The 25,318-nt window shown below is 60.9% G+C and overlaps 1 protein-coding gene across 1 annotated transcript in view; it reads left to right on the plus strand.

The window, feature by feature from the left end:
* Positions 1-24,909, plus strand: part of GAS6 (growth arrest specific 6) — a 36,350-nt gene extending 11,441 nt beyond the window's left edge. Inside the window, exons 3-15 of the mRNA XM_045772983.2 lie at positions 495-519; positions 1,943-2,005; positions 7,835-7,957; positions 8,631-8,753; positions 11,972-12,094; positions 13,202-13,323; positions 13,738-13,856; positions 14,218-14,407; positions 15,991-16,155; positions 17,223-17,391; positions 20,588-20,760; positions 23,220-23,448; positions 24,438-24,909. Coding sequence (XP_045628939.2) covers positions 495-519; positions 1,943-2,005; positions 7,835-7,957; positions 8,631-8,753; positions 11,972-12,094; positions 13,202-13,323; positions 13,738-13,856; positions 14,218-14,407; positions 15,991-16,155; positions 17,223-17,391; positions 20,588-20,760; positions 23,220-23,448; positions 24,438-24,592 — 1,779 coding nt within the window. The 3' untranslated portion in view covers positions 24,593-24,909. The remainder of the gene's footprint in view (positions 1-494; positions 520-1,942; positions 2,006-7,834; positions 7,958-8,630; positions 8,754-11,971; positions 12,095-13,201; positions 13,324-13,737; positions 13,857-14,217; positions 14,408-15,990; positions 16,156-17,222; positions 17,392-20,587; positions 20,761-23,219; positions 23,449-24,437) is intronic.
* Positions 24,910-25,318: the final 409 nt, after the last annotated feature.

Raw genomic sequence — 25,318 nt, forward strand, 5'->3', positions numbered from 1 at the left:
AAATGCAAATCAGTGCCCGTGTGCTGACGGTCCCACCGACGTCTGCACAGCCCTGGGAGGAGCCTGGTGTCAGTGAGGCTCTCGACGATTGTACTCACGGCGCTCCTCGTCCCAGGAGACCCTTCACGCGACACCACCTAGGTCCCTTAGGTGACGTCACTGTCGCTGCTTCCAGAAGGGCAAATCACATCTGCGGTTTTGCAGACACGATTCTGAAGAGGCCGCGTCAGCAGCCTGGGCTCTGCCCTCCCACTTCCTCTCCTCATGCCATGGTCTTTGTGGCAGAAAGTGGCTTTCTGGGTGGTTCTCTCCCACTGTTACTGGGCCAGCTGTGGAGAATTCCCCGCCTTCCTCAGACACCTGCCTCTCTGGGCGTCTGGTTCCGCCCTCTGGGGAAGAAGGTGAGGTCCCACTGCCCAGCTGGGCCGGGGGCTGTTTGGGGAGCCTCGTGCCCTGCCAGTAAACTGTTGCCCCTTTTTCTTCTTTTTCCACAGGACTATTTTTATCCAAGATACTTAGGTAAGTTCACATCCCTGCTTCGTAGTTATCATAAAAGACTAGAGGGGGTGTGTGTGGCGTGTCAGAGACAGCTGGGCCGGCTCAGTACCGCTGCTCCTGGAGGGGAGGCTGTTTGATCACGCAGTGAGTTTGGGACTGCCTGGGGCATGCTGGTCACAACACCTGTTTGTGTCTTTCACACCATACGATCCAGTGCCATTGCTTGCAAACGGCTCCTCTGCTCTGACTCCAGGCTTAATTTACTGTTGGGAATGTGATTGACTTAGTGGGTCTCAGACATTTTGGTCTCAGGGTCTCTGCACTTCCAAACTTACTGAAGACCCCAAGGAACTTTTGTTCATGTGGGCTACATATGTTGATATTTGCCGTATTATTAATCAGAACTGAGAACAGTAAAAAACGTTTTTGTCTAATTTGAACAAGAGGAATGTATGAGTAGATACCCCTGGCCACCGAGCAGGGATGTCACCGTGCAGGTGGCCTCTGGACAGCTCCCCTGTGCACTTGGGAGAGAAAGTAAAAGCACAAATGATAGCCCAGTCTAACCTGGACCATCAGAAAGAGACCCTGATTTCCCTGAGAACTGCTCCTTTAATTAATACCATTTTAAGAAATGTTTGGATGCATATCACTTATAACAAGATAAATCTACTCCAGGGTCTTCATTTTTAATTTTGTAAAGTGCATTTTGGTAAATTTTCCGCTGGCTTTATATCCTCTTAGAGGTTCCTTTTCTGGGTCTATATCTGGCAACAAGCAAAGTGGACCCATAATTGACCCTGAAAAGCCAGGAACCTGCCCACGTCCAGGCTCCCTGTTGGCCTGCACAGGCCTGGCTCCTGAGTACTGGGGGTTTGCTTCCAGAAGCAAAGGGGACCCCTCCCGGTTGCCCGGCCCCTCCTCCTCCTGGGCACGATGTAGTACCGGGGACCCTTACTGAAGGACGAGACATGGCCCAACACTGTTGCGTGCTATTTCAAGTTTCCGGGCCCATCCCCCGCTCCCATGTGCACACCTGCTCCTCGGATGGGGTGGGTGCGGAACGTCCCCAAAGCAGAATGAAGTTCAGATTATGGGCAGTGTTTCCAAATGGGGGTCCACTTGAAATTGAAGTTTAACTCTCTGGTCGTGGTCAGAAAACTCCAAGTGTTATCAGTGAACCTTCGGTGCTGTAGCGGAAGGGCCCACTGGAGAGGCGGCGGACGGACCTTTGGGCAGAGTTCTGCCTTTCCGGTGAAGGCATTTGCTTGCTCGCCAGTGTTAAGATGGTGTAATAACTAAAGCTGAACCGTGGTCCTGCTTCAGCGCCCAGTAAACGTGAATAATCTCCTTTTCCAAACGTGTCTCAGAGACGAGTACTAGCTCTAGGCTCTGTCCTGTCTCCTGTGACAAGAAGGACGTGCTTTCTGTCTCTCTCTTGCAGACTGCATTAATAAATATGGATCTCCCTACACGAAGAGCCCAGATTTTGTTTCATGCGTTCAAAGTAAGTTTGTCTCCTTCCTGTTTTTCTCAAAGTCCTGTGGGTTTGGGTAACTTCAGGCTTTCCTGTGGTTTTCAGGGGTCTTGAATATTTCCATCATCCCAAGGAGTTGTAGCACCGGCCTGAGCTCTGCTCCTTTTCCACTGAACTTTCTCTCTTAAGCAAGTGAGGTTTGGTTTTTTAAATAGCAAGAAGCACGTGCAGTATGACATCTAACCCTTTCACAGGTGTGAAGCCCGAGCACGTCTCTGGCTGTGCCTCCTAGACAACCGGTTAGGCTCCCAGAATGTCCTTAGACCTGTCGACTCACACGCACAATCTCCTGGTTTTGCACAAACACTAGCTTACGATAGCTGTGCTCCCAGCTCACTCTGCCGCGTGCGGGGTGTCTACCAGCTCAGTGCCTAGAGTGCGCACGTCCGTGGCGCTCTGCCCTGGGTAACCAAGGTGCATTGGGGGACTTCCAGGCTACTTCCAGTTTTTTATTATTGCAAACCGATCTCACACACGTCCAAGTGTGTCTGCGGGCAGGTTCCCAGCAGTGGGACTGCGGCCCCCAGCCTGCCGGCAGCATTCACTTCAGTGCGGATCCAGCGGGATGATCGGCCCCGTCCCCGGGTCTTTGCCAGGCTGCCGTGTGGTTTTGCTTTTTGGTCTCTTTCAATATCAACAGTGAAGGGTGATGGCTGGTCTTTCTGTTTATGTTTTTCTCGCTAATGAGTGAAGCTGAGCTTTACGTGGTTCAGAGAACCTCGTGTTCTTTTCCTGCAAGTGATTTGTTCATATTCTTTGCCTGTTTTTCTCAATTTGTAGGAGCCCTTGATTTGCCGTTTGTCCTAAAAGTAGCACAGTTTTCCTCAGCTCATCTTGCATCTTTTTTTTCAGTAGTAATGTTATTTTAAACGATCATACAGTAAAACGGACTTTTTGCCTGTTGTCCTGTCGCATTTAAGCCATGTTGGACCGCCGTAGCCACTGAGCTGGACGGACTCTGGGCCTGGCTCGGGTCTGAGCGCCTCGCAGGGCGAGCTGCCGGGTGGGCCCCAAGCCCAGGGTCAGTATGTGCACCGCGTGGGTGGGGCGGCCGGGCTCTGAGCGCACAGCCCCTGCTGCAGAAGCAGGGCTCTTCTGCGTTCCACGTGGGGCCTGCCCCCTCCGGGTAGCCCAGAAGGCAGGGGAGGACCCAGAGCTGCTCACAGGGCCTGGCTGGCCTGGCTGGGTGATGCTGCTGTGTCTGGACACCACCTGTCCGGTGCTGGCCACAGGCCGCGTCTGACTCGTGTCAGTCACAGGCCCAGGCCCCGGCCCAGACGAGCAGAGGAGATGATTGATTTACCTCAGGAAGGGCAGGGGAAGGTGGCGCTGCCGTGCGGCCCCCTGCTCCCCTCTGACCCCGTAGCAGGTGCAGAGCAGACTGGCCTCTGTGATTTTGGGTAGCAGTGCCTGTTAACTCAGGGTGGCCAGAACCCATGCCAATGCATCATGGGCAGCCAGAGTAAGCCCCCTCCCTCAGCCTCCCTGGGATCAACCTGTGACCTCAGCCTCCATGGGGTCAGCTTGTGACCTCGGACTCCCTGGGGCCAACCCGTGACCTCAGTCTCGGTGGGGTCAACCTGTGACCTCTATCTCCCTGGGGCCATGACCTCAGTCTCGGTGGGGTCAACCTGTGACCTCAACCTCTGTGGGGTCAACTTGTGACCTCAGCCTCCATGGGGTCAACCCATGACCTCGGCCTCCCTGGGGTCAACCTGTGACCTGGGCCTCCCTGGGGTCAACCTGTGACCTCGGCCTCCGCAGGGTTAACCCGTGACCTCAGCCTCCCTGGGGTCAACCTGTGACCTCGGCCTCTCCAAGGGCTGAAGAGACCTCACTGGGGACTTGGGCAGACATTAGGGAGTGGGGTCATAACAGTTTTAGCTTTGTGTCATTTCGGGTTTGTTTTTAGAAATTTTTTTATTGTTGTCAATTTGCTAAACCAATTTCTTCCTTTAAATTATGTATCCAAGTTGATTAGATTGTTTTAGTTCCTGGGTTTTAGACTGTGCTTTTCCAGAGATTATGAAGTTACCTAGTGCTTCACGCCTCCTGACAGCATGAGGACCGTTGTCTTCCAGACAGCAGCTCCTTGTTCCATCAGCACTTACGTAAAATCATCGAGGTCTTGCTCAAAGGGAGGCTGCAGCAATCCTGGGCCACGTCATGCCCACGTGAGACATCTCGTGGCATGAGAGGGACTCGAATTTGAACAGCAAAGATTGGCTCTGAATGGGCTTGAGCTCTCTGCTCCGGTGGCGGGCGGCCAGGGGTGCGGAAGGGGAGTTCCTGAGCTGGCGTTAGAGGACAGATCTCGTGCCATTGCCACGCTACGTGAGTTCCCGGCTGATTGGGATGCTGTCTCCCATGCTCGGCCTCTCCGTCCTGCCCCCTGGGTCAGGTGCGTCGTCCTCCACGGGTGCGTGACCACGTGCTGTCTGTGCCTGTCACTCCTGAGGCACCCCACAAATGCAGCGCCATCCTTACTGCGGACAAGCCCCGAGGCCTGCCACTCAGGAAGGACGCAGACGCTGCCCTTCCCCCCGCCCCCGGAGCCAGACCCCCAGGCCTTGGGACAGTGCTGGCAACTTCACGCTGTTTTCATTGGTTCCCTCCTGAAAACCGTCCAGTTCGGTGGCCATGAGGCAGCATGGCGTCGCTGAGGCCCGACTGTCCGATATAGTTAAAGTCGACACGACAGCCTCAAAGAGCCCACCTCTCAGTGCTCAGCCTGATGGGCTCCAGGACTGGGGCTTCCTTCCCGCCGCCATCCCCACCTTCTGCTGGTAAACCTCATGGCGCCGGCCCCTTCCCTTTGGTGCCACGGGCCCTGTACCGGAGCCTGTTGTCCAGGTTAGAACCGGCCGTTACCCTTGAACTTCGAGGGTGGGGAGCAACAGCAGCTGAGAGCGGCGTCCTGTCGGGGGCAGTCCCGTGCCCGCTCTGAGCAGCACAGCCGCCTCAGGCTGAGATGAACCCTGTGTCCGGAGGCCCGGCCGGGCGGGGAAGCGCGTGGTTTGTCCTCACCTGCGCCTCCCCAGTGTGTCGACTCAGGCTGCAGGAGTGTGCCGGGCACTGCCGAGTGTCGGACACTCGGATGCGGCCCTTCCTCCCTCCTTCGGTCCTGCAGGGAAACACCCCACAAGTACGCGCCCCGGTGCAGTTCTTCTAGGGGTAGGTGTCGTGCGGGAACCTCACAGCAGTGCTGTCCCTGAATGCAGGGACCCCGAGGTTTTATGAAAGGAAGGTAGGCATTGTAGGCAGATTCCAAAGTTAACCAGGCCTCACGCAAATGCACGATTATGCACTTCTGAAATAACTTTTTAACCAAATATGTCAAGTGGGGACACACACCATCCCCTGCCCTCCCCCCTCGGGGGCCTCTCTAGGCTGATACTGTGAGCAAGCTGGCCAGGCCCCGGCACATGACCCCTCCTGCCCTGACAGTCCTTCATCTCTGGTGCTGGCGCTGGGCTTGACCTCACCCTCCCCGGCCCTTCCTCGCTAAAGAGCGTCACCTGCGGTGCAGCCAGTCGGCGGCCTGGGGACCGCAGGGCTGACCTGCCGGCTCCTGGCCGCTGTGGGACACTCTGTTCCCAGACCCCGTTTCCTCATTCCTGCACCCAATTCCTACTTGCTGACGGGTAGAAGGCATTTCCCTCGCTCTGCCAAAAACAGCTGTGCAAGTGTCACAAAGCCCTCAGGGACACTGTGTTTGGTCAGCACTTGCCACAGAAGGAGCCAGTTGACGGACGCGGTCCCAGTTGTTTGGACGCACGCCATTGCACAGAGTCCCCGAGACGTGGGGCCCTCGTGACAGGGCCGCAGACCTGTGTGGGACGAGGGGACACAGCACGGCGGAGCGTTGTGTCACGCCGACAAAGGCAGACAGGAGACCCGGGGGGCTGGGATTGCAGGGCCGGTGAGGCCAGGACGTGGCTCTGCTGGGAATCGGCTGCCGTGGACCGGGAGGGAGGGAGCCCTGTGGCAGAAGCGCGGAGCCGAAACCTGGCGTTAGGCTGGAGATGTCAGTCATTTTAAGAAAGAAGAGATAAATCAGCGGAGTGCCCACCTAGCCAGCCTCCCCGCAGGACAGACACAGGCCCGAGCTCAGCTCTCAGTGGCTCTGTTGGTTAGGGCAGAGAGAAAGGCTGGAGTACTGTCCCATCCCAGTCACCGGGGAGCCCACCCACTGCACGGTTTGCCATGGGCCAGTCACTTCGTAAATATAACGGAAGTGATTGTACCCGACGAGCGTCCTGTAGGACTTGCGGCCCTGGAGAGGGGGACGCGAGGTGAGAATGTCCCGCAGCTGGTCTGAGCCAGTCCCGGGTGGCGCGCCGGGCGTCGCCTGCCCTCCACGGCCTGGCCGGCCCCCATCCGTGCCTGGGGATGTGTGTCAGCCAGTTGGCCTGGGAAGCCACGGTCCACAGGGCTGCTGGGGAAGTGACCTAGTTGCCCTGCTCTGACAACAACCCGGAGTAGCGGAATTTGCCACGATTGTCCCTGCAGCTGAAGGGTGCCTGCCTCAGGATTGCGGTGGCCGAGGGCGCTCAGCGTGTCGCCTTCCCCTTTGCGCTGGCCCTCGGTTTGGACCTCAGCCACGGGCCCTGTGCTGTCCGGGGGCTGGACGAGGCACGTGTCCATGCTGAAGGACAGGACAGAAACGGGAACCCGCAGAGCCGCTGGGAGCTGTTTACTGTCCACACGGGCGTGACAGGAAGGCCGGGCACGGCTTGTCAAGCAACGAAGGCACGGGCAGACCCGCACGGGGCTGGGAGGGACAAGGAGCCGGAAATCTCGTGGGCCTGCCGTGTGAACGGCGCGGTGGGCATGGTGGAGGCCGGTCTGCGCCCAAGGGCATCAGCTTCCTTGTTGAGGTTCCCTGGAGACCTGGGGTTGGGCGGGGGGCGGGGGTGAGCTGCGGAGCCTCAGGGCTGGCCCTCTCCCTGTGACCTGTCGCTCCTCCGCCCGCCCGGCCGGCCTGGGGTTCTCTGCCCCTGTGGCTTCCGGCTGAGCGGCCCTGGGACAGAGGCGTCCCTCCCTGCCAGGCCCACCGGGCGCGGCCCTAGCCCGGCAGAGGATTCTCGGAGCCCTGCTGCCCTCCGCCAGCACCCTGGAGCGTGCCGCTGCCCGTGGGTGGGGCTCGGCCTCAGCCTCTGTGGTCAGCGATGGTCCCTGGGAGCTGCAGCCTCGGCGGCCCGTGAGAAGCTCTTCACACACCGATCCCCCGGCAGGCGCTCCACGTGACGGTCTCATCCATAGTCCCCGAAGCAGGTGGAAGTTGTTCGGTGATTGACCCTCTGGGCCGGGTACACCGACCCCGAGCAAGCGGGTCAGAGCAAGCCAGCTGGCGCCCCTCTCTGGAAGGGCCAGGGCAGCCCCCCATCCAGTGACAGGGGTGGGGGTGCTCCTGCAGCGGCCAAGCCTTGGCCGGGGTGGGTGTTGGCGGAGGTCAATGGTAGGGTTTGAGTGGACAGGGCGCCTGGCCTGGGAAGGTGGGGGCGTGTTCCTCATGCGACCCCTCGGGTTAGCGGGGGGTCTGTGGGTCTGCTCCCTGGGAGGTCAGAGCGTGTGGGGCCTGGGCAGGCCCAGTCCTCTCCTCCGCTGCGCCTGGCCCGATGGGCAGGTGGCCACTCTCTCCGAGCTGACTTGGATTTCCTGGAACTGGGCGAGGGTCTGGCCAGCCTGTTCCACGACCGCCCTCCTGCCCGGAGGAGGCAGCCTGGGCCGCCTCATTGTGCTCGCCCCTGAGCTGCTCCCTCCCAGCCGACTGTTTGCTCCCTTCTTTTGATGCAGACCTGCCTGACCAGTGTTCCCCGAACCCCTGCGACAAGGTGGGGACCCACGTCTGCCAAGATCTCATGGGCAACTTCTACTGCCAGTGCAGGGCCGGCTGGGGCGGACGGCTCTGTGACAGAGGTGAGGGGGCCCAGCAGCTGTGGGAGCAGGAGGGGGGGTCCTGGGGGAGTGGCTGTGGCCCATCTCTCTGTTGCCAGCCATCCACACCCCCGGGGACACAGGGGCCCTGTTCCAGCTGAGGCAGGAACCCCAGGCTGTCCAGGCTGGTGGCTCAGGGGCAGAGGGACAGGAGGGGGAGGCACACCCCCGGCCCCTCCAGTCCCCCGAGAGCAGGATTACTTAGTGTGGGAAGGCGCTGCTTCCGCCTCCAAGCACTGGGTGCTGTCCAGCTGGAGACGCATCGGGTGCTGGAGGCGGCCTGGCTCAGGCAGAACTGGGACGTAGGAGCCGCCATAGGGCCCCCCCGGGGGCTCAGCCTGTGGGGATGAGTTTCACAGCCAGCCTCCCTGTCTGCAGTGGGGGGGTGGGGATCAGGAAAAATGCCCCAGGACCTGGTTCACTGCGGTGCCGGCCGCCTCGGGGCGGGGGGGCCGCGTGTGTGGGGCTTGGCCAAGCCGAGTCCGGCCAGATCCGTCGTCCGTCAGCACTCGCTCTCCTCCCGTGCGCACTGGCCGCCGCGGAGCGGGCACCATGGACCGTCACCGCCCACAGCGTAGCGGTGTCTCCCTCTGCCCTTGGGCCCACGGCGCGCGCCCTGTGGGCACTCCCCAGTCTCTCCGTGTCCTGTGCCCAGATGTCAACGAGTGTGGCCAGCAGAACGGGGGCTGCAACCACATATGCTCCAACAAGCCTGGCAGCTTTCACTGCGCCTGCCACAGCGGCTACGCGCTCTCCCCCGACGGCAGGACCTGCCAAGGTAACGCCCGGCCGCGAGCCTCTCCCTTGCCTCCCTGCCCCCCCACACTCTGCCCCCGTTTTGTTTGTGCAGTTGCCAAATTGCCAGAGTCAGCCCGATGGCCAGATTGCTGAATTTGGCAGTCACATCCATGCCTCTGCGAGAGGCCGCGGGCGCTGGAGGGGCGGGAAGAGGGTGGAGGGGCGCCCTGCAGAGCACATGTCCGGGCATGTCAGCGGCCCCGGGAGCTGCCCCAGCGCTCGACACAGGATGATTCACTGGATCTGTGGACCGGCCAGCCCAGCTGACGAGACCTCCCCCGTCCCCCAGGAAGGGGAGGCCGCTGCACACGTCTGTGTGATCCGCGCCCAGGACGGAGCCTCGGACGGAGCCCCGCACCGTGGGGCCGAGGCGGCAGTGCAGGGGCTTCCTCTGACCCAGCGGTGGCTGCCTGGGCGCCTGTCCACACTCACCCAGCTTGCTTCCCCAGGGCCCCGCCGCCCGCTTCCCTCTGGCAGATGGCCGCTGAACTAGGCAGAAGGCCCCACACCCCTCCTTCCGTCTGGGGGCCCCCGAGGCCCCATGCCCTGACCACCCCAGAACGTCTTCAAGCTATGGCCGGCCGGGAGGCAACAGAGGGGCAGCCCACTTTACCGGGGGCTCTCTGCCTCCCTCCCCGCCCTCCGACACAGACCTGCTGACATGCACCACTGGTGTGTCCCTGAGAATCTGGGACCTTTCTTCAGGGCTACCCGCCACCTGGGGGTAGGACAGAGGTGCTGAGGGAGCAAGGGTCGTGCAGTGGCTGGGACCACGGGTGAAGCTCTGAGTTGGACAGGACGAGGAGCCCCTTTCCCAGAGCTGCCAGCCGTCACCGAGGCCAGACCCTGTGCGGCCATGGCCGGAGGAAGGGGTATCTTTGAGAGCCGCCGAGGGCACCCCATATTGGGTGCATGTACTGAACACCGCGCCCAGAGGCATCCGATCCCCTCCCTGTTCTCTGCAGCCCATGGTTTGCATGTGGGGCGCCTGTGGCTGCCAGCAGAGTTCTCGGGGCCACCAGCCGGTGGTGCCAAGTGCCCACGGGAAGTCCTGCTCTAGCCTCCTCGGAAGCCCCTGAGTGACAGGAGTCTACTTCCCACCTGCTCACCGAATCTGTGATGTGTGAGACAGCCTGAGGGGTCCCCTGCACCTCGGTGCCCTTCCCCCAGCACTGCGTGCAGGACAACGGGGCGGGGTTCTGCACCTGCCGATCCAGCAGGCCGAGAGGTGCTCTCCATAGCGTGATTGATTCACGATGAGCATGATGGCAGGTGCCCCACCTCCGCTGCCAGCTTTCAGGGTTTGCCTGCTGATACCTGCTCACACACACCCTTTCTCTTGACCGTCACCTATTTCTTTGGGGACCTTGGGACCCCAGACCCAGCCAAGGGAGGCTGTGGGGCATGAGGACCTTGTCACCGTGGTGCGGAAGAGCCTGGACTTCCCACTTTGTCCTCCTCGATCAGACCCTGAGATGCTGGGAAGGAGGGAGTGGGGTCACTGCACCATGTCTACAGCCCCCCAGCATCCTGAGACTAGGGGCTCGGGCCTCCCCATCATCTCTCCTTGGCTGGGAGGGATCTCCATGCACATGGCAGGCAGGTGGACCGGCTGGGGCCCTCTTCTCGGAGGAGAGCGGATGAGGGCCCGGGGTTGGGGGGAGACAGGGAACAGGGCCTGTTTGGGGGCCAAGGGCCTCTTGGCCGCAGTGCACACAGTAGGATTGGGTCCAGGCTCTCTGTGCCCCGTGCCAGTGCCCTGTCTGCCACATCGGCTCTCCTGGTCACCATGCTCTGTGACGAACGGTCAGCAGCGTCTTCAGTGGGCGACGTGCTGGCAGGATGCAGGGTGGAAGAGCAAAGAGGCTGGGGTCATGGAGGCCCTCGGACGGTTGCTCCGTGGCCGCGGCTGATGGCCGGTGTGGGAGACAGGGTGGCATGGGGCTACGTGAGCAAGGGGGGTCCAGAGCTTTGTGTGCTGTTTCCTGTGGGGAGGGGGCGGCCTTGGTGGAACAAGGCAAGGACGGGAGGCCTCCCTGGTGCTGACGCAGGCCATCCTGCCGCGCCCGGGGATTGGGGAAGCGCGGGCTCTCGGGCCCTCCCGCCACAGCCTCTCCGCCATCACAAGCGCTGCAGGGGCTTTGGTGAGCTGCGGAGCCGCAGAGGCTGGCGGAGGCCGAGGGTGTCCCTGCTGCCGCCGTAGCGCCTCGCGGGCTGTGATCAGAGAGCTTGACGCTCACGAGGCATCCTTTGTGCGGGGCGGCTCATGTCCTGCAGCCCAAGTGTGAGCGCGGTGCCTGCCCAGAAGGACGGTGTCCCCCCTGGTGTGGCCAGTGCCGGTCTGGACCCCGCGCCCCACCTGCTGACGGGAGCGAGGTTCCCGAGCTCCTGGACGTGGGGCTGGCTCAGCCTGGCTGTGGGGCTGAGGTACAGGGTCAGCGGTGTTCACACGGGGCGGACGGATAAGTGAACCCAGTGGCGTTGCACACTGCCTCTGGGGGGACACGGGTTGTTGCCCTGGCTTTTTCCTATGGCCAGGCAGTAACATTTTATGGTTTTCACGTGTGAAAGTCCGTGTGTGCTGGTAAGATGCCTTTGTAACGAGTTAGGGTTAGTTGTGAGGCTCCGTGAGCAGGTGTTGGGTCACCGTCTGAGGAATCCGTGTTTTTTGAAGTAATAATTGCACTTTATAAATACTCCTGTCCCTGGAGGAAATGGGTCTTTAACTGCAGAGGTTTGGGGCTTGTGGTTGGAGCCTCAGAAGAGCCTCGGTGATTGACCGCTACTGTGGCGTTTGATCCCCATCAGAGAGACCGGGTGTGGGGGTGCAGTGGAGGTGGAGCCCAGGGAGCGATCGCATGGGGCTCCAGGGACACAGGGGGCACCTCCATTTGGAAGGCCCCCGGGGGTTCCTCCTTCACCTTCCTGTGCTCCAGTGCTCAGCCCTGGACAAGCACGGCCCTGTCCAGTGGTCTGAGATCAACCTTGTCACCTGGGACCCCGGTCAGAAATGCCCCTCACACCCCCCAAGCCTGAGCCTGGGGCTGCAGAGCAGAGGACGGAAGGAGCGGAGGAGGCCCTAGTCAGCCCAGGAGCTGCGCTAAGCGCTGCCCAAGTCAGGGGCTCACACTGCAGCACCTCTGTGACCGTGGCGACTGGGGAGACAGCCCTGGTCAAGGGCTCTGCTTTCTCTTGCAGATGTGGATGAGTGTGCAAATGGAGATGCCTGCGGGGAGGCACGCTGCAGGAACCTGCCAGGCTCCTATTCCTGCCTCTGTGACGAGGGTTATGCGTTCAGCTCCCAGGAGAAGACCTGCCAAGGTACCCCTGCACTGCTGCCCACGGGCACCGGCATGCGCACGCACACCATATGCCGCACTCACACCTGTGGACACGCGTGTGCTCGTGTACGCACCCATGCACACACAGCACATGCTCATGTCACACACGTGGATAACACACACGTGTGCACAGCTGCGAACATGTGTGCTTGTGCACACATCCATGTACATGTTACACACGTGGGTAACACATGCACGTGCACACTCACACCTGTGAACACGTGTGTGCTCGTGTACACATCCATGTACACACACCACATGTACATGTCACACACGTGGTAACACATGCGCGTGCACACTCGCACTTGCGAACACGTGTGTGCACGTGCACGCATCCATGCACACGTCACGTGCGCGGGTAGCACACACATGCATGTGCACACACCTGTGGACACACATGAGCTCATGTACATGTATGTGCATGCCCACGCATGTGCACACACATCACCCATGTGTGCATACCGTACACACATGCATCCCCAGGTGCCTCTTCATGCGATGAGGCACCTTCTCCAAACTGCTGCGGACACAGTAAAGATTTGAAGAGAAGGGGCCCCTGTGCCGCTGTGGCAGATGGACCTCCCACCAACCCTCAGGTCAACCTGCTGTGTTTGGAGACAGCTGACGAGCACCCCGTGTCCGGGGGGCACCAAGAGGGCATGTTCTCTTACCAGTCTTCCTGCCCTTCCCTTCCAAGAGGGAGGTGGGGTGGCCGCAGCCTCCACACACTCCACACCCTCCTCCATCTCCCTGCAGGGTGTCCCTGGGCCCTTGAAGCAGCCCCAGGGACACCTGCCAACAGCACTAGAACCTTCAGACCCTCAAGCCAAGCACCGCGTAGACATGGTTTGTGCACTGACTTGGGAGCTTGTTCCTCCAACCCAACCAGAAGCAGAGGAGGAGACCGCCGAGCAGCCCTGCATGTGGCCGCAGAGCTGGGGGAGTGCAGGGTGGGCCCTGGGGTGGGTGCCTCCTGAGTCACATGCTCTGGAGCTCAGTTTCACGGCGAGCTTGCCACGGGCGTGATCGGAGAGATGGTGTGGGCGCTGCACGTGGTGAAGTTTGCCCATCTCCCTTGTGGTGGCAGATGTGGACGAGTGTGTGGAGGGGCGCTGTGAGCAGACTTGCGTCAACTCCCCGGGGGGCTACACTTGCCACTGTGACGGACGTGGAGGCCTCAAGCTTTCCCCGGACATGAACACCTGCGAGGTAATGTCCTCAGGACAGCCACCCTCTCAGGAAGACGGTGCCGCGAGAAGGCCTGGTGTCTGTGGGGCCGGTGACGGGACGGGAGGCGTGCCTGTCCCACGCATGAAATCTTGAGGGCGGCTCCCTACCCACAGCCGACCAGGTGGCCTGAGCCCAGAGCCCACGTTGCCCTCCCTGTCCTCGTGATCAGGCTCCAGGACACGTGCACAGAGCCTCCTGACTCCGGCCGGCCGACCAGCGCTCGGCTCGCACCTGCGGGTCTCCGGGCTGTAACAGACTCTCTGGGTTGTGGTCAGAGCCTGGCCAGCACAGCGGCGGAGGGAGGGCTCAACTGCGTCCACGTAGACCCTGTGGGACTAGGAGGGGCTGAGCCCGGGTACACCCCACCTGACACCCCTCACTCCCGTTCCACAGGATATCCTGCCCTGCGTGCCTTTCAACATGGCCAAAAGCATGAAGTCCTTGTACCTGGGCCGCATGTTCAGCGGGACGCCGGTGATCAGACTGCGCTTCAAGAGGCTGCAGCCCACCAGGTGAGAGGTGGCTTACGCAGAGCAGAGCAGAGCAGACGGGAGCCGGACGGACGCTGGCCTGATGCTCCCTGGGACCGCAGACCCCCCGGCCATGCCCCGGGTAGCGCCCCAGCGGTCCTGGCAGTCGGCCCAGTCCCTGCCCAGCAACGGCAGCACAGCTCCAGCTCTGGACCTCCGGGTCAGCATGGGTGCCCGCGTGGGGTGCCCGCCACTGCGGGGTGCTGCTTCTGGCTTCCAGGAAAGAGTCCCGGGCTTCCCGCGTACCTGTTTCTCTGCCCCTGCTGGTCTGGATCTCCTGGGGCAGGAGTCCGCGAGCTGCCAGCCGGTGTCTCACCTGTTTGTTTCTCGTGTTGGCACTCAGGCTGGTCGCGGAATTCGACTTCAGGACCTTTGACCCCGAAGGTGTCCTCTTCTTTGCTGGAGGCCATCAAGACAGCGCCTGGATCGTGCTGGGCCTGCGGGCTGGCCGGCTGGAACTGCAGCTCCGCTACCTCGGCGTTGGCCGCGTCACCAGCAGCGGGCCCGTCATCAACCACGGCATGTGGCAGACAGTGAGTGTGGCCACCACTGCCCCCCAGGTGGACCGGTGTCGGGGGCTCCTGGAGAAGGGCCCGGCATTTGCTTGTGTGTTTGCACGCAGTTAGTGGACCCCGCTCAGGCCCCTGCTCCCGGGAAGTTCGCAGCTGATGGGGCAAGAGCTGCAGTCTCAGCAGGGCCACTCCCCCAGTGACACGGGGCTGTGTCCCAAAACATTTCTGTTGGTCACAGCTGCCAAGAGCTGTGGGGGCTGCTGGTCACCCTGGAGCACACAGGATGCCCCACCGCAGAAAACTGTCCAGTTCAGAATGTCCATGGCGCTGAGGCTGGGGCCCCTGGGCTGAGGTCTGGGCATGGCTCCTGTCTCTGTGCGTCCGCGCCATCCCAGGACCCGGCTCCTGGGGCCTGTGCCCTTCCTGTAGAAACCCAGGCATGCTCACATGCAGGCGCCTCCTTCTGGAGAACGCCCTGCCCACCCAGAGCCTGACCTGTAGGTCTTGCTGAGACCCCTGCCCTGCCCTGCACTCCAATGCCCAGAACACAGCAGCTTGTGACACACAGGAACCTTCCAGAAGTTCAGAGGCCCCTGGTTGGAAATGGGCTTTTAGAAGTAAGCACTTGAGAGAGAAGAGCATTCTTTTTCTCTTTGGAAGTTCAGATAAAATGGGAAATTCTGAATAATGTGGACGTTTGCTAATTTCCCTCCTGTGAGTCAGGCCCACTGCCTTCTTTCCTGGGCTCCTGAAACACAAGTATTTCCAGACCAGCGGGAGGGACACCAGCAGCAAAGCTCAGATAACACAGTAGAGCCGGAGGGACGCGGCCTCCCTCGGGGTCAGGGGCAGGCGCTCTGCATGGGCAGCAGGAGGGGCCCCGGGTGGTGCTGGAGGCAGTGCCCAGGTGAGAAAGCTGGGGACACATGACCTGCGGTCGGCACAGATGCCCACCCGAGGCATGAACCGGCCGCCCAGGGCGAGGTCAGCTCAGAGGCAGCCCTCCATCCTCCCTCTCCCCACCCCCTCCTTCTCCTACGGCCCCAACACAGACACCGTGTCCTCTTGACCACACTTTGACCCGAGCACCTCCACGTTCCCCACGTTAACCAAAGAGGAAAGTCATAGACTTCTGGAGGGTTGAGAGGACACACACACAGCGTGGAGACATGGGTTTTTTAATTCTCCTGCACGGAAAGGAGGAAAAAGTGCAAACTTCTAGAGTGAATCCACAGGCCCACGCAGCATCCGGTCTGTGCCAGGCACCAAATTACCTGCTGGGTTCAGAAACGTGCCCTCCTCCTGCCTTCAGCGGGGCACCCCAGCGCGTCGGGGAAGCGGAGCACGAAAGCGGGAGGCAGTGATGTCAGGTGGAAGCAGCTCCCGGCGGGGCTTAGAGAAGCCCCAGGACGGGGCCAGAGAAGTGGCCCCACAGGGCTTCACTTGGAGGAGGAGGGGTGAAGGAGAAGCCAGTGCTGGGGGCCCATCAGGGCCTGGAGGGGGTGCGCTAGCTGAGGGGAGAGCGAGGTGTGCAGGTGATGAACGTTGGTCCCTGAGCCTTCCTTCTGGAAGGCCACTCCCCTCACAGCACTGGTCTTCTCCAGATCTCTGTGGAGGAGCTGGACCGGAATCTGGTCATCAAGGTGAACAAGGACGCCGTTATGAAGATCGCGGTGGCCGGGGATCTGTTTCAGCTGGACAGAGGGCTGTACCATCTGAACCTTACCGTGGGAGGCATTCCCTTCAAGGAGAAAGACCTGGTCCAGCCCGTGAGTACCGTCGCTAGCCGCGGCCTCGGAGCCCAGGCTCCCGCGGAGGATAGGCGTGGCCTCGAGATGCCACGTTTAGCGCTCGCCGTGCTTAGGCAGCGGCTCCCCAGACGCACCACGGCTCCCTGTGAGACTCGCTTGCGTTTTCCTCTGAAGCGATAGGAAAAATGCCTATTTTGCAGTGGAGTAAAGCACAACGAAGTTATTCTTTAACAAAAGGAACAGTGAACTTTTTTGGACATTCCCTAGATCACTTGGGTGGGTAACCCTGCCGGGATTTCCACAGGGAGAAAGCCTGACGGGGAGGTCAGTACTAGTGGTCCCTCGCAGCCCTGCCTGGCCTCGGCCCCACCACCCCCGGATCCCTGTCACCCAGCATGTGGGTGGCGGGGGCCAGACTCCTCCACCCTGTGAGGGTGATTCCCACACAAATGGGAGAAACGGGCCACGGGCACGTTGAGGGTCCTCTGGTGGGAGGTGTGGGCCCAGTGCTCCCTGCAGGGGTGGAGGAGGACGTCTTGCACATGACCTGGGGTGTCAGACCCCATTGCGGGGGCCCCATGGCTGCTGTTTACACCTCCTCGTTTTACAGATCCAGGCAGGGGGGATCCGGTTTGCTCCAAACCACGTAGCAAGGGCATGGCGTGCTGGAATTAAGCTGCCCAGCCCCCAGACTCACGTTTCTGGACATACCGGGCACCACCGTGCACCCTTGTCCACACCCTCGTCCACAGCCACAGTGGACGGTCAGCACTCTGCTCTGAGTGGGCAAACCCAATGCAGTCAGAAAAGGGGGGTGTCCATACAGGCTGCACAACATCCCTACCTTGCTCGGGACGAGGACCCACGTGAGTGCTGGGTATCCTGCAAGGACTCGTTCTGTCCAGCGAGGAGCTCGTCTCCACAGTAGAACTCGTGTATTTTGCAGATTGCCACATGCCTGAGCCATGCATCCTGTCCCTCTGACGGGGGTGGCAACAGCCACGTGGCCTCCCATCATGGTGTCTGGGAGCCCTTTACGTGGCTTTGTGGTCCCAGGAAGCCACTGGGATTTCCTGTCCTTCCAGATAAACCCCCGTCTGGACGGCTGTATGAGGAGCTGGAACTGGCTGAACGGTGAAGACACCACCATCCAGGAGACGGTGAAAGCAAACCCCAAGATGCAGTGCTTCTCTGTGACGGAGAAGGGGTCCTTCTACCCCGGCAGCGGGTTTGCCTTCTTCAGCCTGGATTACAGTAAGTCTCGGCTCCGGCGTGGGCATGGCCGTGGTTGTGCTTTCACGCAGGGCGTGGTGCAAACAGACACAGCAGGAAACAGCTTCCTCGGACAGCAGTGTCCGGGATGAGCTGATGACCCCACAGCCCTGGGGCCGCCGCTCAGGGGGCTGCTCCCAGTCAGGGTTTCCAGGGAGCCAGCGAGGAAGAAATGGCGGACGGGAGCAGACGTCCTCCCCGCTTGCTGGGACAGCTGGGGTGGGTAGGCAGGCGGAACGTGAAGGATCTGAGGGGTGCTTGCCGATGTCCTCAGACAAGATGGGCTTAGGTTTGTCCGAGCTGGCGGAGCAGCTGTCGAGAACGTGCTTGACGTTGCAGTCACTAGAGCCTTGTGAGCAGTGGACAGGGGGGCAGCGTCCAGAGACGGCAGACGACGGCCTCGCGGACTCCAGTGAGCTCCGGTGTTGCAGGGAGAGAAGGACCGGAGGCCGACGGCCGTCCAGGAGGAGTAGGCGTGGTGCCGGCCCTGCAGTGCTGTCAGGAAGCCGGGGCTCTCAGCAGAGCTGGGTCTGGCCAGGCCGGCGTCGAGGGCCATGCGGGAGAAAAAGGACAAACCTGCAGGAACGGACCTTCTTGAAGTTCCCATGACGTCCACGCACAGCAGACAGGAGGTGGGGCAGGCAGTCGAGGGCCCCCGGCCCTGAGCCCACACCCAGCAAACGTCTGGCCACGCAGCTGTTGGCGAGAAGAGCTGCAGGGGCAGGGGGCTGGCCGAGGCCCTCCCACCTCTGGAACGCAGGGCCTGTCCTTTCTTAACACGAAACACAAGTCTCTTTTATTATCAAATTCACTTTACGGTAAAAACTAATAATGCTAACGGCTCATAAAGGAGCAGTCACTTCAACTTTACGTGGCATGAATTCATGTTCCAAATCCCCAGGCTGTGGGAACGCGGCTCTTGGATGCCGGCGTGAACAGCACGTGTCCGCGGTGACAGCTGAGCAGTTCTGTGGTTTGACTCTGGGCTCAAGGGGTTCTCCCTACTCTCTCCCGTAGTTAGGGTTAAAATTAACCCTGTCTCCTGAGCACTCACGAGCTGGAGCCCATAATTGTCACTCTGTCTGGAGAGCCAGGAGAGCCGTGTACCTGGCCCAGGAAGATGCCCAGGTGCACGGCCATGCGGGGTCTCTGGCGGGTTCAGTGGCCCAGGTGCCTGCCACGCAGCCCACGTCCAGAGCCTGTCTGTCTGGTGGCTCTTGAGGGGCCTCCCTGCCCCCCGCCTCTGGCCGACGCCCTGGTGCAGGTAGGCTCCCATCTCTGGCTCTGCCCTGCCTCTCTCCACGTGGTGCTTGCAGCCCCTCTCTTCCCAAATGGCGAGCTGCTGATGTTAAATTAAGCACCCACCCTCCCTCTCCTTGGGCTCATTGGCCAAGAGGGCAGAGGCCACAGCACCCCCTGCCACAGCCCCCACTGCACGCATCCCCTCCAGCACCTGTGGACCCCCCAGCTCGGAGGACATGGGGCCTGCTCCTCCTTCCTTCCTGAGACGGCCGTCCTCGCAAGACCTGGGACCGCCACCCCCCCTTCTATGTTTGCTTTGACCGTCAAAAGCATCACTGTGCCATTGAAGGTATTTCTGAGAGAAGAGCCGCCCGGTACAACACAGGTGTTAGTCCTTTAGTCTTCATGGGTTTGCAGGAAAACCTAGAGCATCGCCACAACGTTAACATAAAATCTCATCCTGTAAAACACGTGTGGCCTCTTCTCGAAGCATCATCCACACTTCCTGTCCTGGAACACAGGCCTGGGCAGGATTCGCCGTGGCCGTGGCCCTTTACTGTGCACACCACGGTCTGCGTACGTGTCTGTGGGCTGGCTTTGGTCAGTCCTATGACAGCAAAGGCCAAAGGGTATTCAGAACCCTGTGCATTTTTAATACACCTCCAACGATACCATTTTATAACTCAGAAGAGCCTCCTTGGGGTGTCACAGGGTCTGCACCCAGCAGCAGTTGGAGGTGGGAGACTCCACTCCCCACCGAGAGGCCCCCCCCAGCACAGCCGAGGCCCTGGCGCCTTGAAGCACTTCCGACCACACCGTGCACCTGGTCCCATCACGGGAAAACTCAGTGCCAGGAACACTCCTCTCCTCTGTCGGAAATAAAGGCAAACCTTGGCCACAGAGAAGATCGCTGGTTTCTTTGGTTTTGTTTTTGGTTTTCTGGCTGCTTTTTCCAGTTCTACGTGCATTCAATTGAGCGGACAATTATCAGGAATGGACTGTAGCAGACCCCACTCAGGGTCGGGGGACCCGCAGATGATTCAGGGTGCTTGCAGTCTGGTGGAAAGTGCCAGGAACCCAGGTCATGGTTCATCTCGGCGCCAACCCACCTGCAGCAAGGGTGTCTGAGCTCCAACGGACGCAGCCCTGCTCCGGCATCACCAGCCCCAATGGGCTCCTTCGTCAGGATGTTGATGGTCTCTGAGGCCCAAGCTGTGGGGCAGAGGGAGTCTTCAAGCGTTGCTGTCAGCAGACGATTCAAGTGTATGGAGGAAATGTGCTTGTATTTGCCCCAGAGAACCACGATCCAGCCCTTTCTGCCGAAATGTGTTTTCTGGAACTCTCCGCGCGAGATCCGTAGGGACATTCTATACATCTTTCCCTCGGACGCTCCCACATCATATCGCATTACGTCACGTATGTATACATAAAGTGCCTAAATGAGGAGCTGCTCCATTGAGGCGGTAGAATGGCAGCAGTGCTGCGCCCGCGGCATGAAGCCGTGAGGTCTGAGAATGGCGCTCCTGCAGCTTGCCTTCTAAGGTCTTCCAAGCACGTCCAACTTTGTCGAGCCGCCCGAAGGGCGCAGGTGAGATGCAGTGGGGTCGAGGGCCGGGTGCCCCAGTGTGTCCTGTGGAAGAGGAAGGGGGGATGCCAGGGACGGGCACCGCAGCCCACGGGGCACACCTGCCTTTGCTCCCGCAGGCTTGTGTGGCCCGGTGGCCACACCAGGGGCACCAGGTGGGGCAGGCGCTGGGACAGCCAGCAAGGACGGGGGCCCACGCGTCCCCCAGTGTCAGCTCCTTGGGACAGGCTCTAGCGCTCAGGCCTGGTTCTCCCGGGGCCTCTGCAGCCAGGCGGGGCCGAGGGCTGCCACCCCCACTCACCGCGGCCCGCCCCGCCTGGATCGCCTTCTGACGTGCCGCCCTCATCGCAGCTCGGACATCCCCGGACGTCGGCACGGAAGCAACCTGGCAGATAGAGGTCATGGCTCGGATCCGCCCCGCCACAGACACAGGGGTGCTGCTCGCGCTGGTGGGCGGTGACCACGTGGTGGCCCTCTCCGTGGCCCTGGTTGACTACCACTCCACCAAGAAGCTCAAAAAGCAGGTACCACTCGCCGCGGCCCCAGGCCTCCCCTCCTGGGCGGGTCCCCAGAGTCTGCCTCGGGGAGCTCTGCCCCAGCGCCGCACGGCCCTCGCGAGTCCAACAGCCACGTGGCTGAGGACACTGTGGACCTGAGGTCACCCGGCAGCCTGGGGGCAGAGCCGTGTGGGCGTGGCCTGGGAGCAGTTACACGGTCCGAGACTTCCCGCCAGACAGTAGCGGTTTGGAACAACGGGCGTCAGTCGCTCACGTCTGTTGTCAGACCGCTTCACTAACAAATTCAGATTTCCGGTTTTTCCTGCACACTCGATGTGCAGGCCTGGCCCAAACCCCGGGGTGATGCAGGCCAAGCCCTGAGTGCAGCTGCCCCGTGTCCAGCCGGCCCTTCACACCCAACCAGGTTGACCACCGCTGTGTGGGAACAGCCAAGGGGCAGAGGAAGGAGCTTCCATCCGCTCACCTCTGTCCAGAGTGGGTGGACCTGGCTGACCGGGAGGGTGCTTGCGCTTGGAGCCAGCCTTCCCCGCCAGCCTATCCAGCGCTAGGCAGCCCAGACAGGGCAGTAGCAGGGCCGCAGCAGACCCCCCCGCCACCAGGCACCGGTCCACACACTGTCTGGACCTGCCCCAGCTGCAGACAAGCAGCAGAAATCCCACAGGGCGCTGCCGACCCTCCCGGGGCACGGAGAGCGAACGACGCTGTGTCCATGCCCTGCTATCACACTGTCTGTCCTGTGCTGTTGGGCTGTGTGTCTGTCCTGTGCTGCGTGTCTGTCCCATGCTGTTGGGCTGTGTGTCTGTCCCATGCTGTCAGGCTGTGTGTCTGTCCTGTGCTGTGTGTCTGTCCCATGCTGTCAGGCTGTGTGTCTGTCCTGTGCTGTGTGTCTGTCCCATGCTGTCAGGCTGTGTGTCTGTCCTGTGCTGTGTGTCTGTCCCATGCTGTCAGGCTGTGTGTCTGTCCTGTGCTGTGTGTCTGTCCCATGCTGTCGGGCTGTGTGTCCATCCCCTGCCGTCAGACTGTATGTCTGTCCCATGCTGTCAGGCTGTGTGTCTGTCCTGTGCTGTGTGTCTGTCCCTTGCTGTCGGGCTGTGTGTCTGTCCCATGCTGTCAGGTTATGTGTCCGTCCCCTGCTGTCAGACTGTATGTCTGTCCCATGCTGTTGGGCTGTGTGTCTGTCCCCTGCTGTGTATCTGTCCCATGCTGTCAGGCTGTGTGTCTGTCCCTTGCTGTCGGGCTGTGTGTCCGTCCCCTGCTATCAGACTCTATGTCTATCCTGTGCTGTCAGGCTGTGTGTCTGTCCCTTGCTGTTGGGCTGTGTGTCTGTCCCATGCTGTCGGGCTGTGTGTCTGTCCCATGCTGTCAGGCTGTGTGTCTGTCCTGTGCTGTGTGTCTGTCCCATGCTGTCAGGCTGTGTGTCTGTCCTGTGCTGTGTGTCTGTCCCATGCTGTCAGGCTGTGTGTCTGTCCCATGCTGTCAGGCTGTGTGTCTGTCCTGTGCTGTGTGTCTGTCCCATGCTGTCGGGCTGTGTGTCCGTCCCCTGCCGTCAGACTGTATGTCTGTCCCATGCTGTCAGGCTGTGTGTCTGTCCTGTGCTGTGTGTCTGTCCCTTGCTGTCGGGCTGTGTGTCTGTCCCATGCTGTCAGGTTATGTGTCCATCCCCTGCTGTCAGACTGTATGTCTGTCCCATGCTGTTGGGCTGTGTGTCTGTCCCCTGCTGTGTATCTGTCCCATGCTGTCAGGCTGTGTGTCTATCCCTTGCTGTCGGGCTGTGTGTCCGTCCCCTGCTATCAGACTCTATGTCTATCCTGTGCTGTCAGGCTGTGTGTCTGTCCCTTGCTGTCAGGCTGTGTGTCTGTCCCATGCTATCAGGCTGTGTGTCCGTCCCCTGCTGTCAGACTGTATGTCTGTCCCATGCTGTCAGGCTGTGTGTCCGTCCCCTGCTATCAGACTGTATGTCTTTCCTGTGCTGTCAGGCTGTGTGTCTGTCCCCTGCTATTGGGCTGTATGTCTGTTCCCTGCTGTCGGGCTGTGTGTCTGTCCCCTGCTGCATGTCTGTCCCCTGCTGTCAGAGTGTTTCTGGTCCACGTTATGAGAGGCGAGTTTTGCTTGGTATGAACACCCAGTGCACGTGGGCCAGCACGGTCTCCTGGGGTATTTGCCTTTCTGCCCCAGCACCTCTGGCCCCTCCATTGTGGCTTATGTGGCATTTTCATGTTGAAGTAGTGGCCATGTCCTGTGTTCTGGATTACGGACACTCGGGCAGCACGTGCACTTAGATGGCTGGGGAGTATGGTGCCCCCGATGCCTGGCCTGGGATGGTGTTGCTGTCCCTGTCTGTCCTCTGTCCACCTCTCACACGTGGAAACTGAGTCCCACACCAGTGCGCACAGAACGCAGAGCCCGGCTGCAGGAGACCCCGCCCCCACGGAGGCCCTCGTGCTCAGGTGTGCGTCTCCCCGCAGCTGGTCATCCTGGCTGTGGAGGGTGTCACCTTGGCCCTGATGGAGATCAAGGTCTGTGACGGCCAGGAGCACCGAGTGGCCGTCTCCGTGCGGAAGGATGAGGCCACCCTGGAGGTCGACGGCACCAAGGGCCAGAGCGAAGTGAACGCGGCGGGGCTGCAGGAGCGCCTGGCTGTGCTCGCGAGGCACCTGCAAGGCTCTGTGCTCACCTTCGTGGGCGGGCTGCCAGGTAGGGCTCCCGCGGCTGCGCCCTTGGGGTGGGGGCACCCGCGGTTCTGACCACCCCCAACGTGCTGGCTCCAGACTGAGCCTGGGCGTGGCTGTAGAGGAAGAACTTGTATTTTAGCGGAAGAGACAATGCGGGGGCGTTTCTTGGCTGCCATCATGCTGCCTTAGTGTCTGTCGGTGCCAACTGAGTGGTTCAGGGGTTGAGGCTGTGGCCACGCTTCCTGGGGACAAGCAGTGGCCCGAGCCTGCTGTCCCTACGTCTTCCAAGAGCAGCCGCCCAAGCGTGCATCAGACAGAGGCTCTGGCTGAGCCCGTGGGGAAGGCCTAGCAGCCGGGCCCGCGCTGGAGTCCAGGTGCCCTGGTCCCGAGGACAGAGTCACCTCCAGCCGCCGTGCTGCCCAGGAAGGGGCGACATACAGCCACCTCCAGAGACCGGGGACCCGTGTCTGAGCAGGTGGAGGGCGCTTGTCCGTGGCTGTGAGCGATCGGGGCAAAGTGGTAGAGAGGGGGTCAAGAGCAGCCGCTGACTTCAGCCCCACGGCCCCCACGGCTCAGAGCAGGTCTCCACTTGCCGCACAGGCCAGGGTTCCCGTCTTGGCCAGCAGACACAAGCTCCATTCAGTGTCAACAAACAAACCTTTGAAGACGAGGGGCTGGGAGGGTGGGAGCCCTGCTGCGTGAGTGACTCATCTGGGCCAAGAAGGAGATCAGGTTGATTTAACTGATTCGACTGTCTGCCTGAGCTTCCTGGGGGCCGGGCAGGTGTTCAGGGCCGGCCTGCGGGCACACGGCTGAGCTGCTGCTGTTCTGGGCAGAAAGGAATCCGTGTCCCCGAGGAGAAAGGCCAGGGCCGGAGAGAGAGGGATGGAGAGGGCCCTCGGGAGCCCGGGAGCCCTGTGCTGGGGGCCTTGGAGGATGGGGAGCCCTGTCTCCGGACGGACAGGGTGGCTCGCCTGTTAAGATGGTGTTTGTTCTTTCCCCACCGCCCAGATGTGCCTGTGACCTCAGCACCAGTCACGGCCTTCTACCGCGGCTGTATGACACTGGAGGTCAACCAGAAGGCGCTGGACCTGGACGAGGCCGCCTACAAGCACAGTGACATCACATCCCACTCCTGCCCCCCGGTCGAGCAGGCCACCCCCTAGGCCAGCATGAAGAGCGCCGGTCACCCCCAGCCGCCCGCAAGAGCAGCTCTGGATGCTGGGCCCCCCACAGGCTGAGTTTCCTCTGAGACTGTTCCTTGCCTTGTAACATATATGTATATAGTTGAGGGACTGATATTAGCCCCCCAAAGCCTCAGCCATGAGCCCCCGCGCGTCCAGCATGCCCAGCACGTGGAGGCCAGGGGCTGGCACATGCCAGAGCAGACCCAGGAAAATAATTCTCTGTTATTTTTATTACCGAATGCTTCTTTCTGGCTTAAAAATATGGAAAAATAAAATATTTACAGAACCCTTTTTAACTGTGCTGCGGGCTCTGCTCCTTGCTCGCGGGTGCCCAGCAGCTGGTGTTGGCTGCGTGGGGCCCTGAGCGCTAGCCTCAGCTCCAGGCACCCTCCCCTGCACCCCTACCCAGCTCCTGGCTCTGGTAGCCGCTGCCCTGCTCTCTGTGTTGTGGACACGACTCAGGCAGAGGCAGGGGGCCTGGTCACCCCTCCTGGCACAAGGCAGGTGGGCACCGGCTCCTTTCTCCCAGACAAACCCATTCACCTCGCAGGCCCCAGTTTCTCTGTATGAAAAGGAAATCCCTGTTCTCTCTCTTCTGGGAGGCACTTCCGGCTGGAGCCCCTGGAATGGGCACACGCAGGTCACAGGGTGGGGCAGACCCTTAGCCCTCTGACCGCAGGAAGACCACCCTACGAAAACGCACAG

The sequence above is a fragment of the Ursus americanus genome, chromosome 10 (assembly GCF_024610735.1).
Source record: "Ursus americanus isolate L20-20 chromosome 10, mUrsAme1.1.p, whole genome shotgun sequence".
Lineage (NCBI taxonomy): Eukaryota > Metazoa > Chordata > Mammalia > Carnivora > Ursidae > Ursus > Ursus americanus.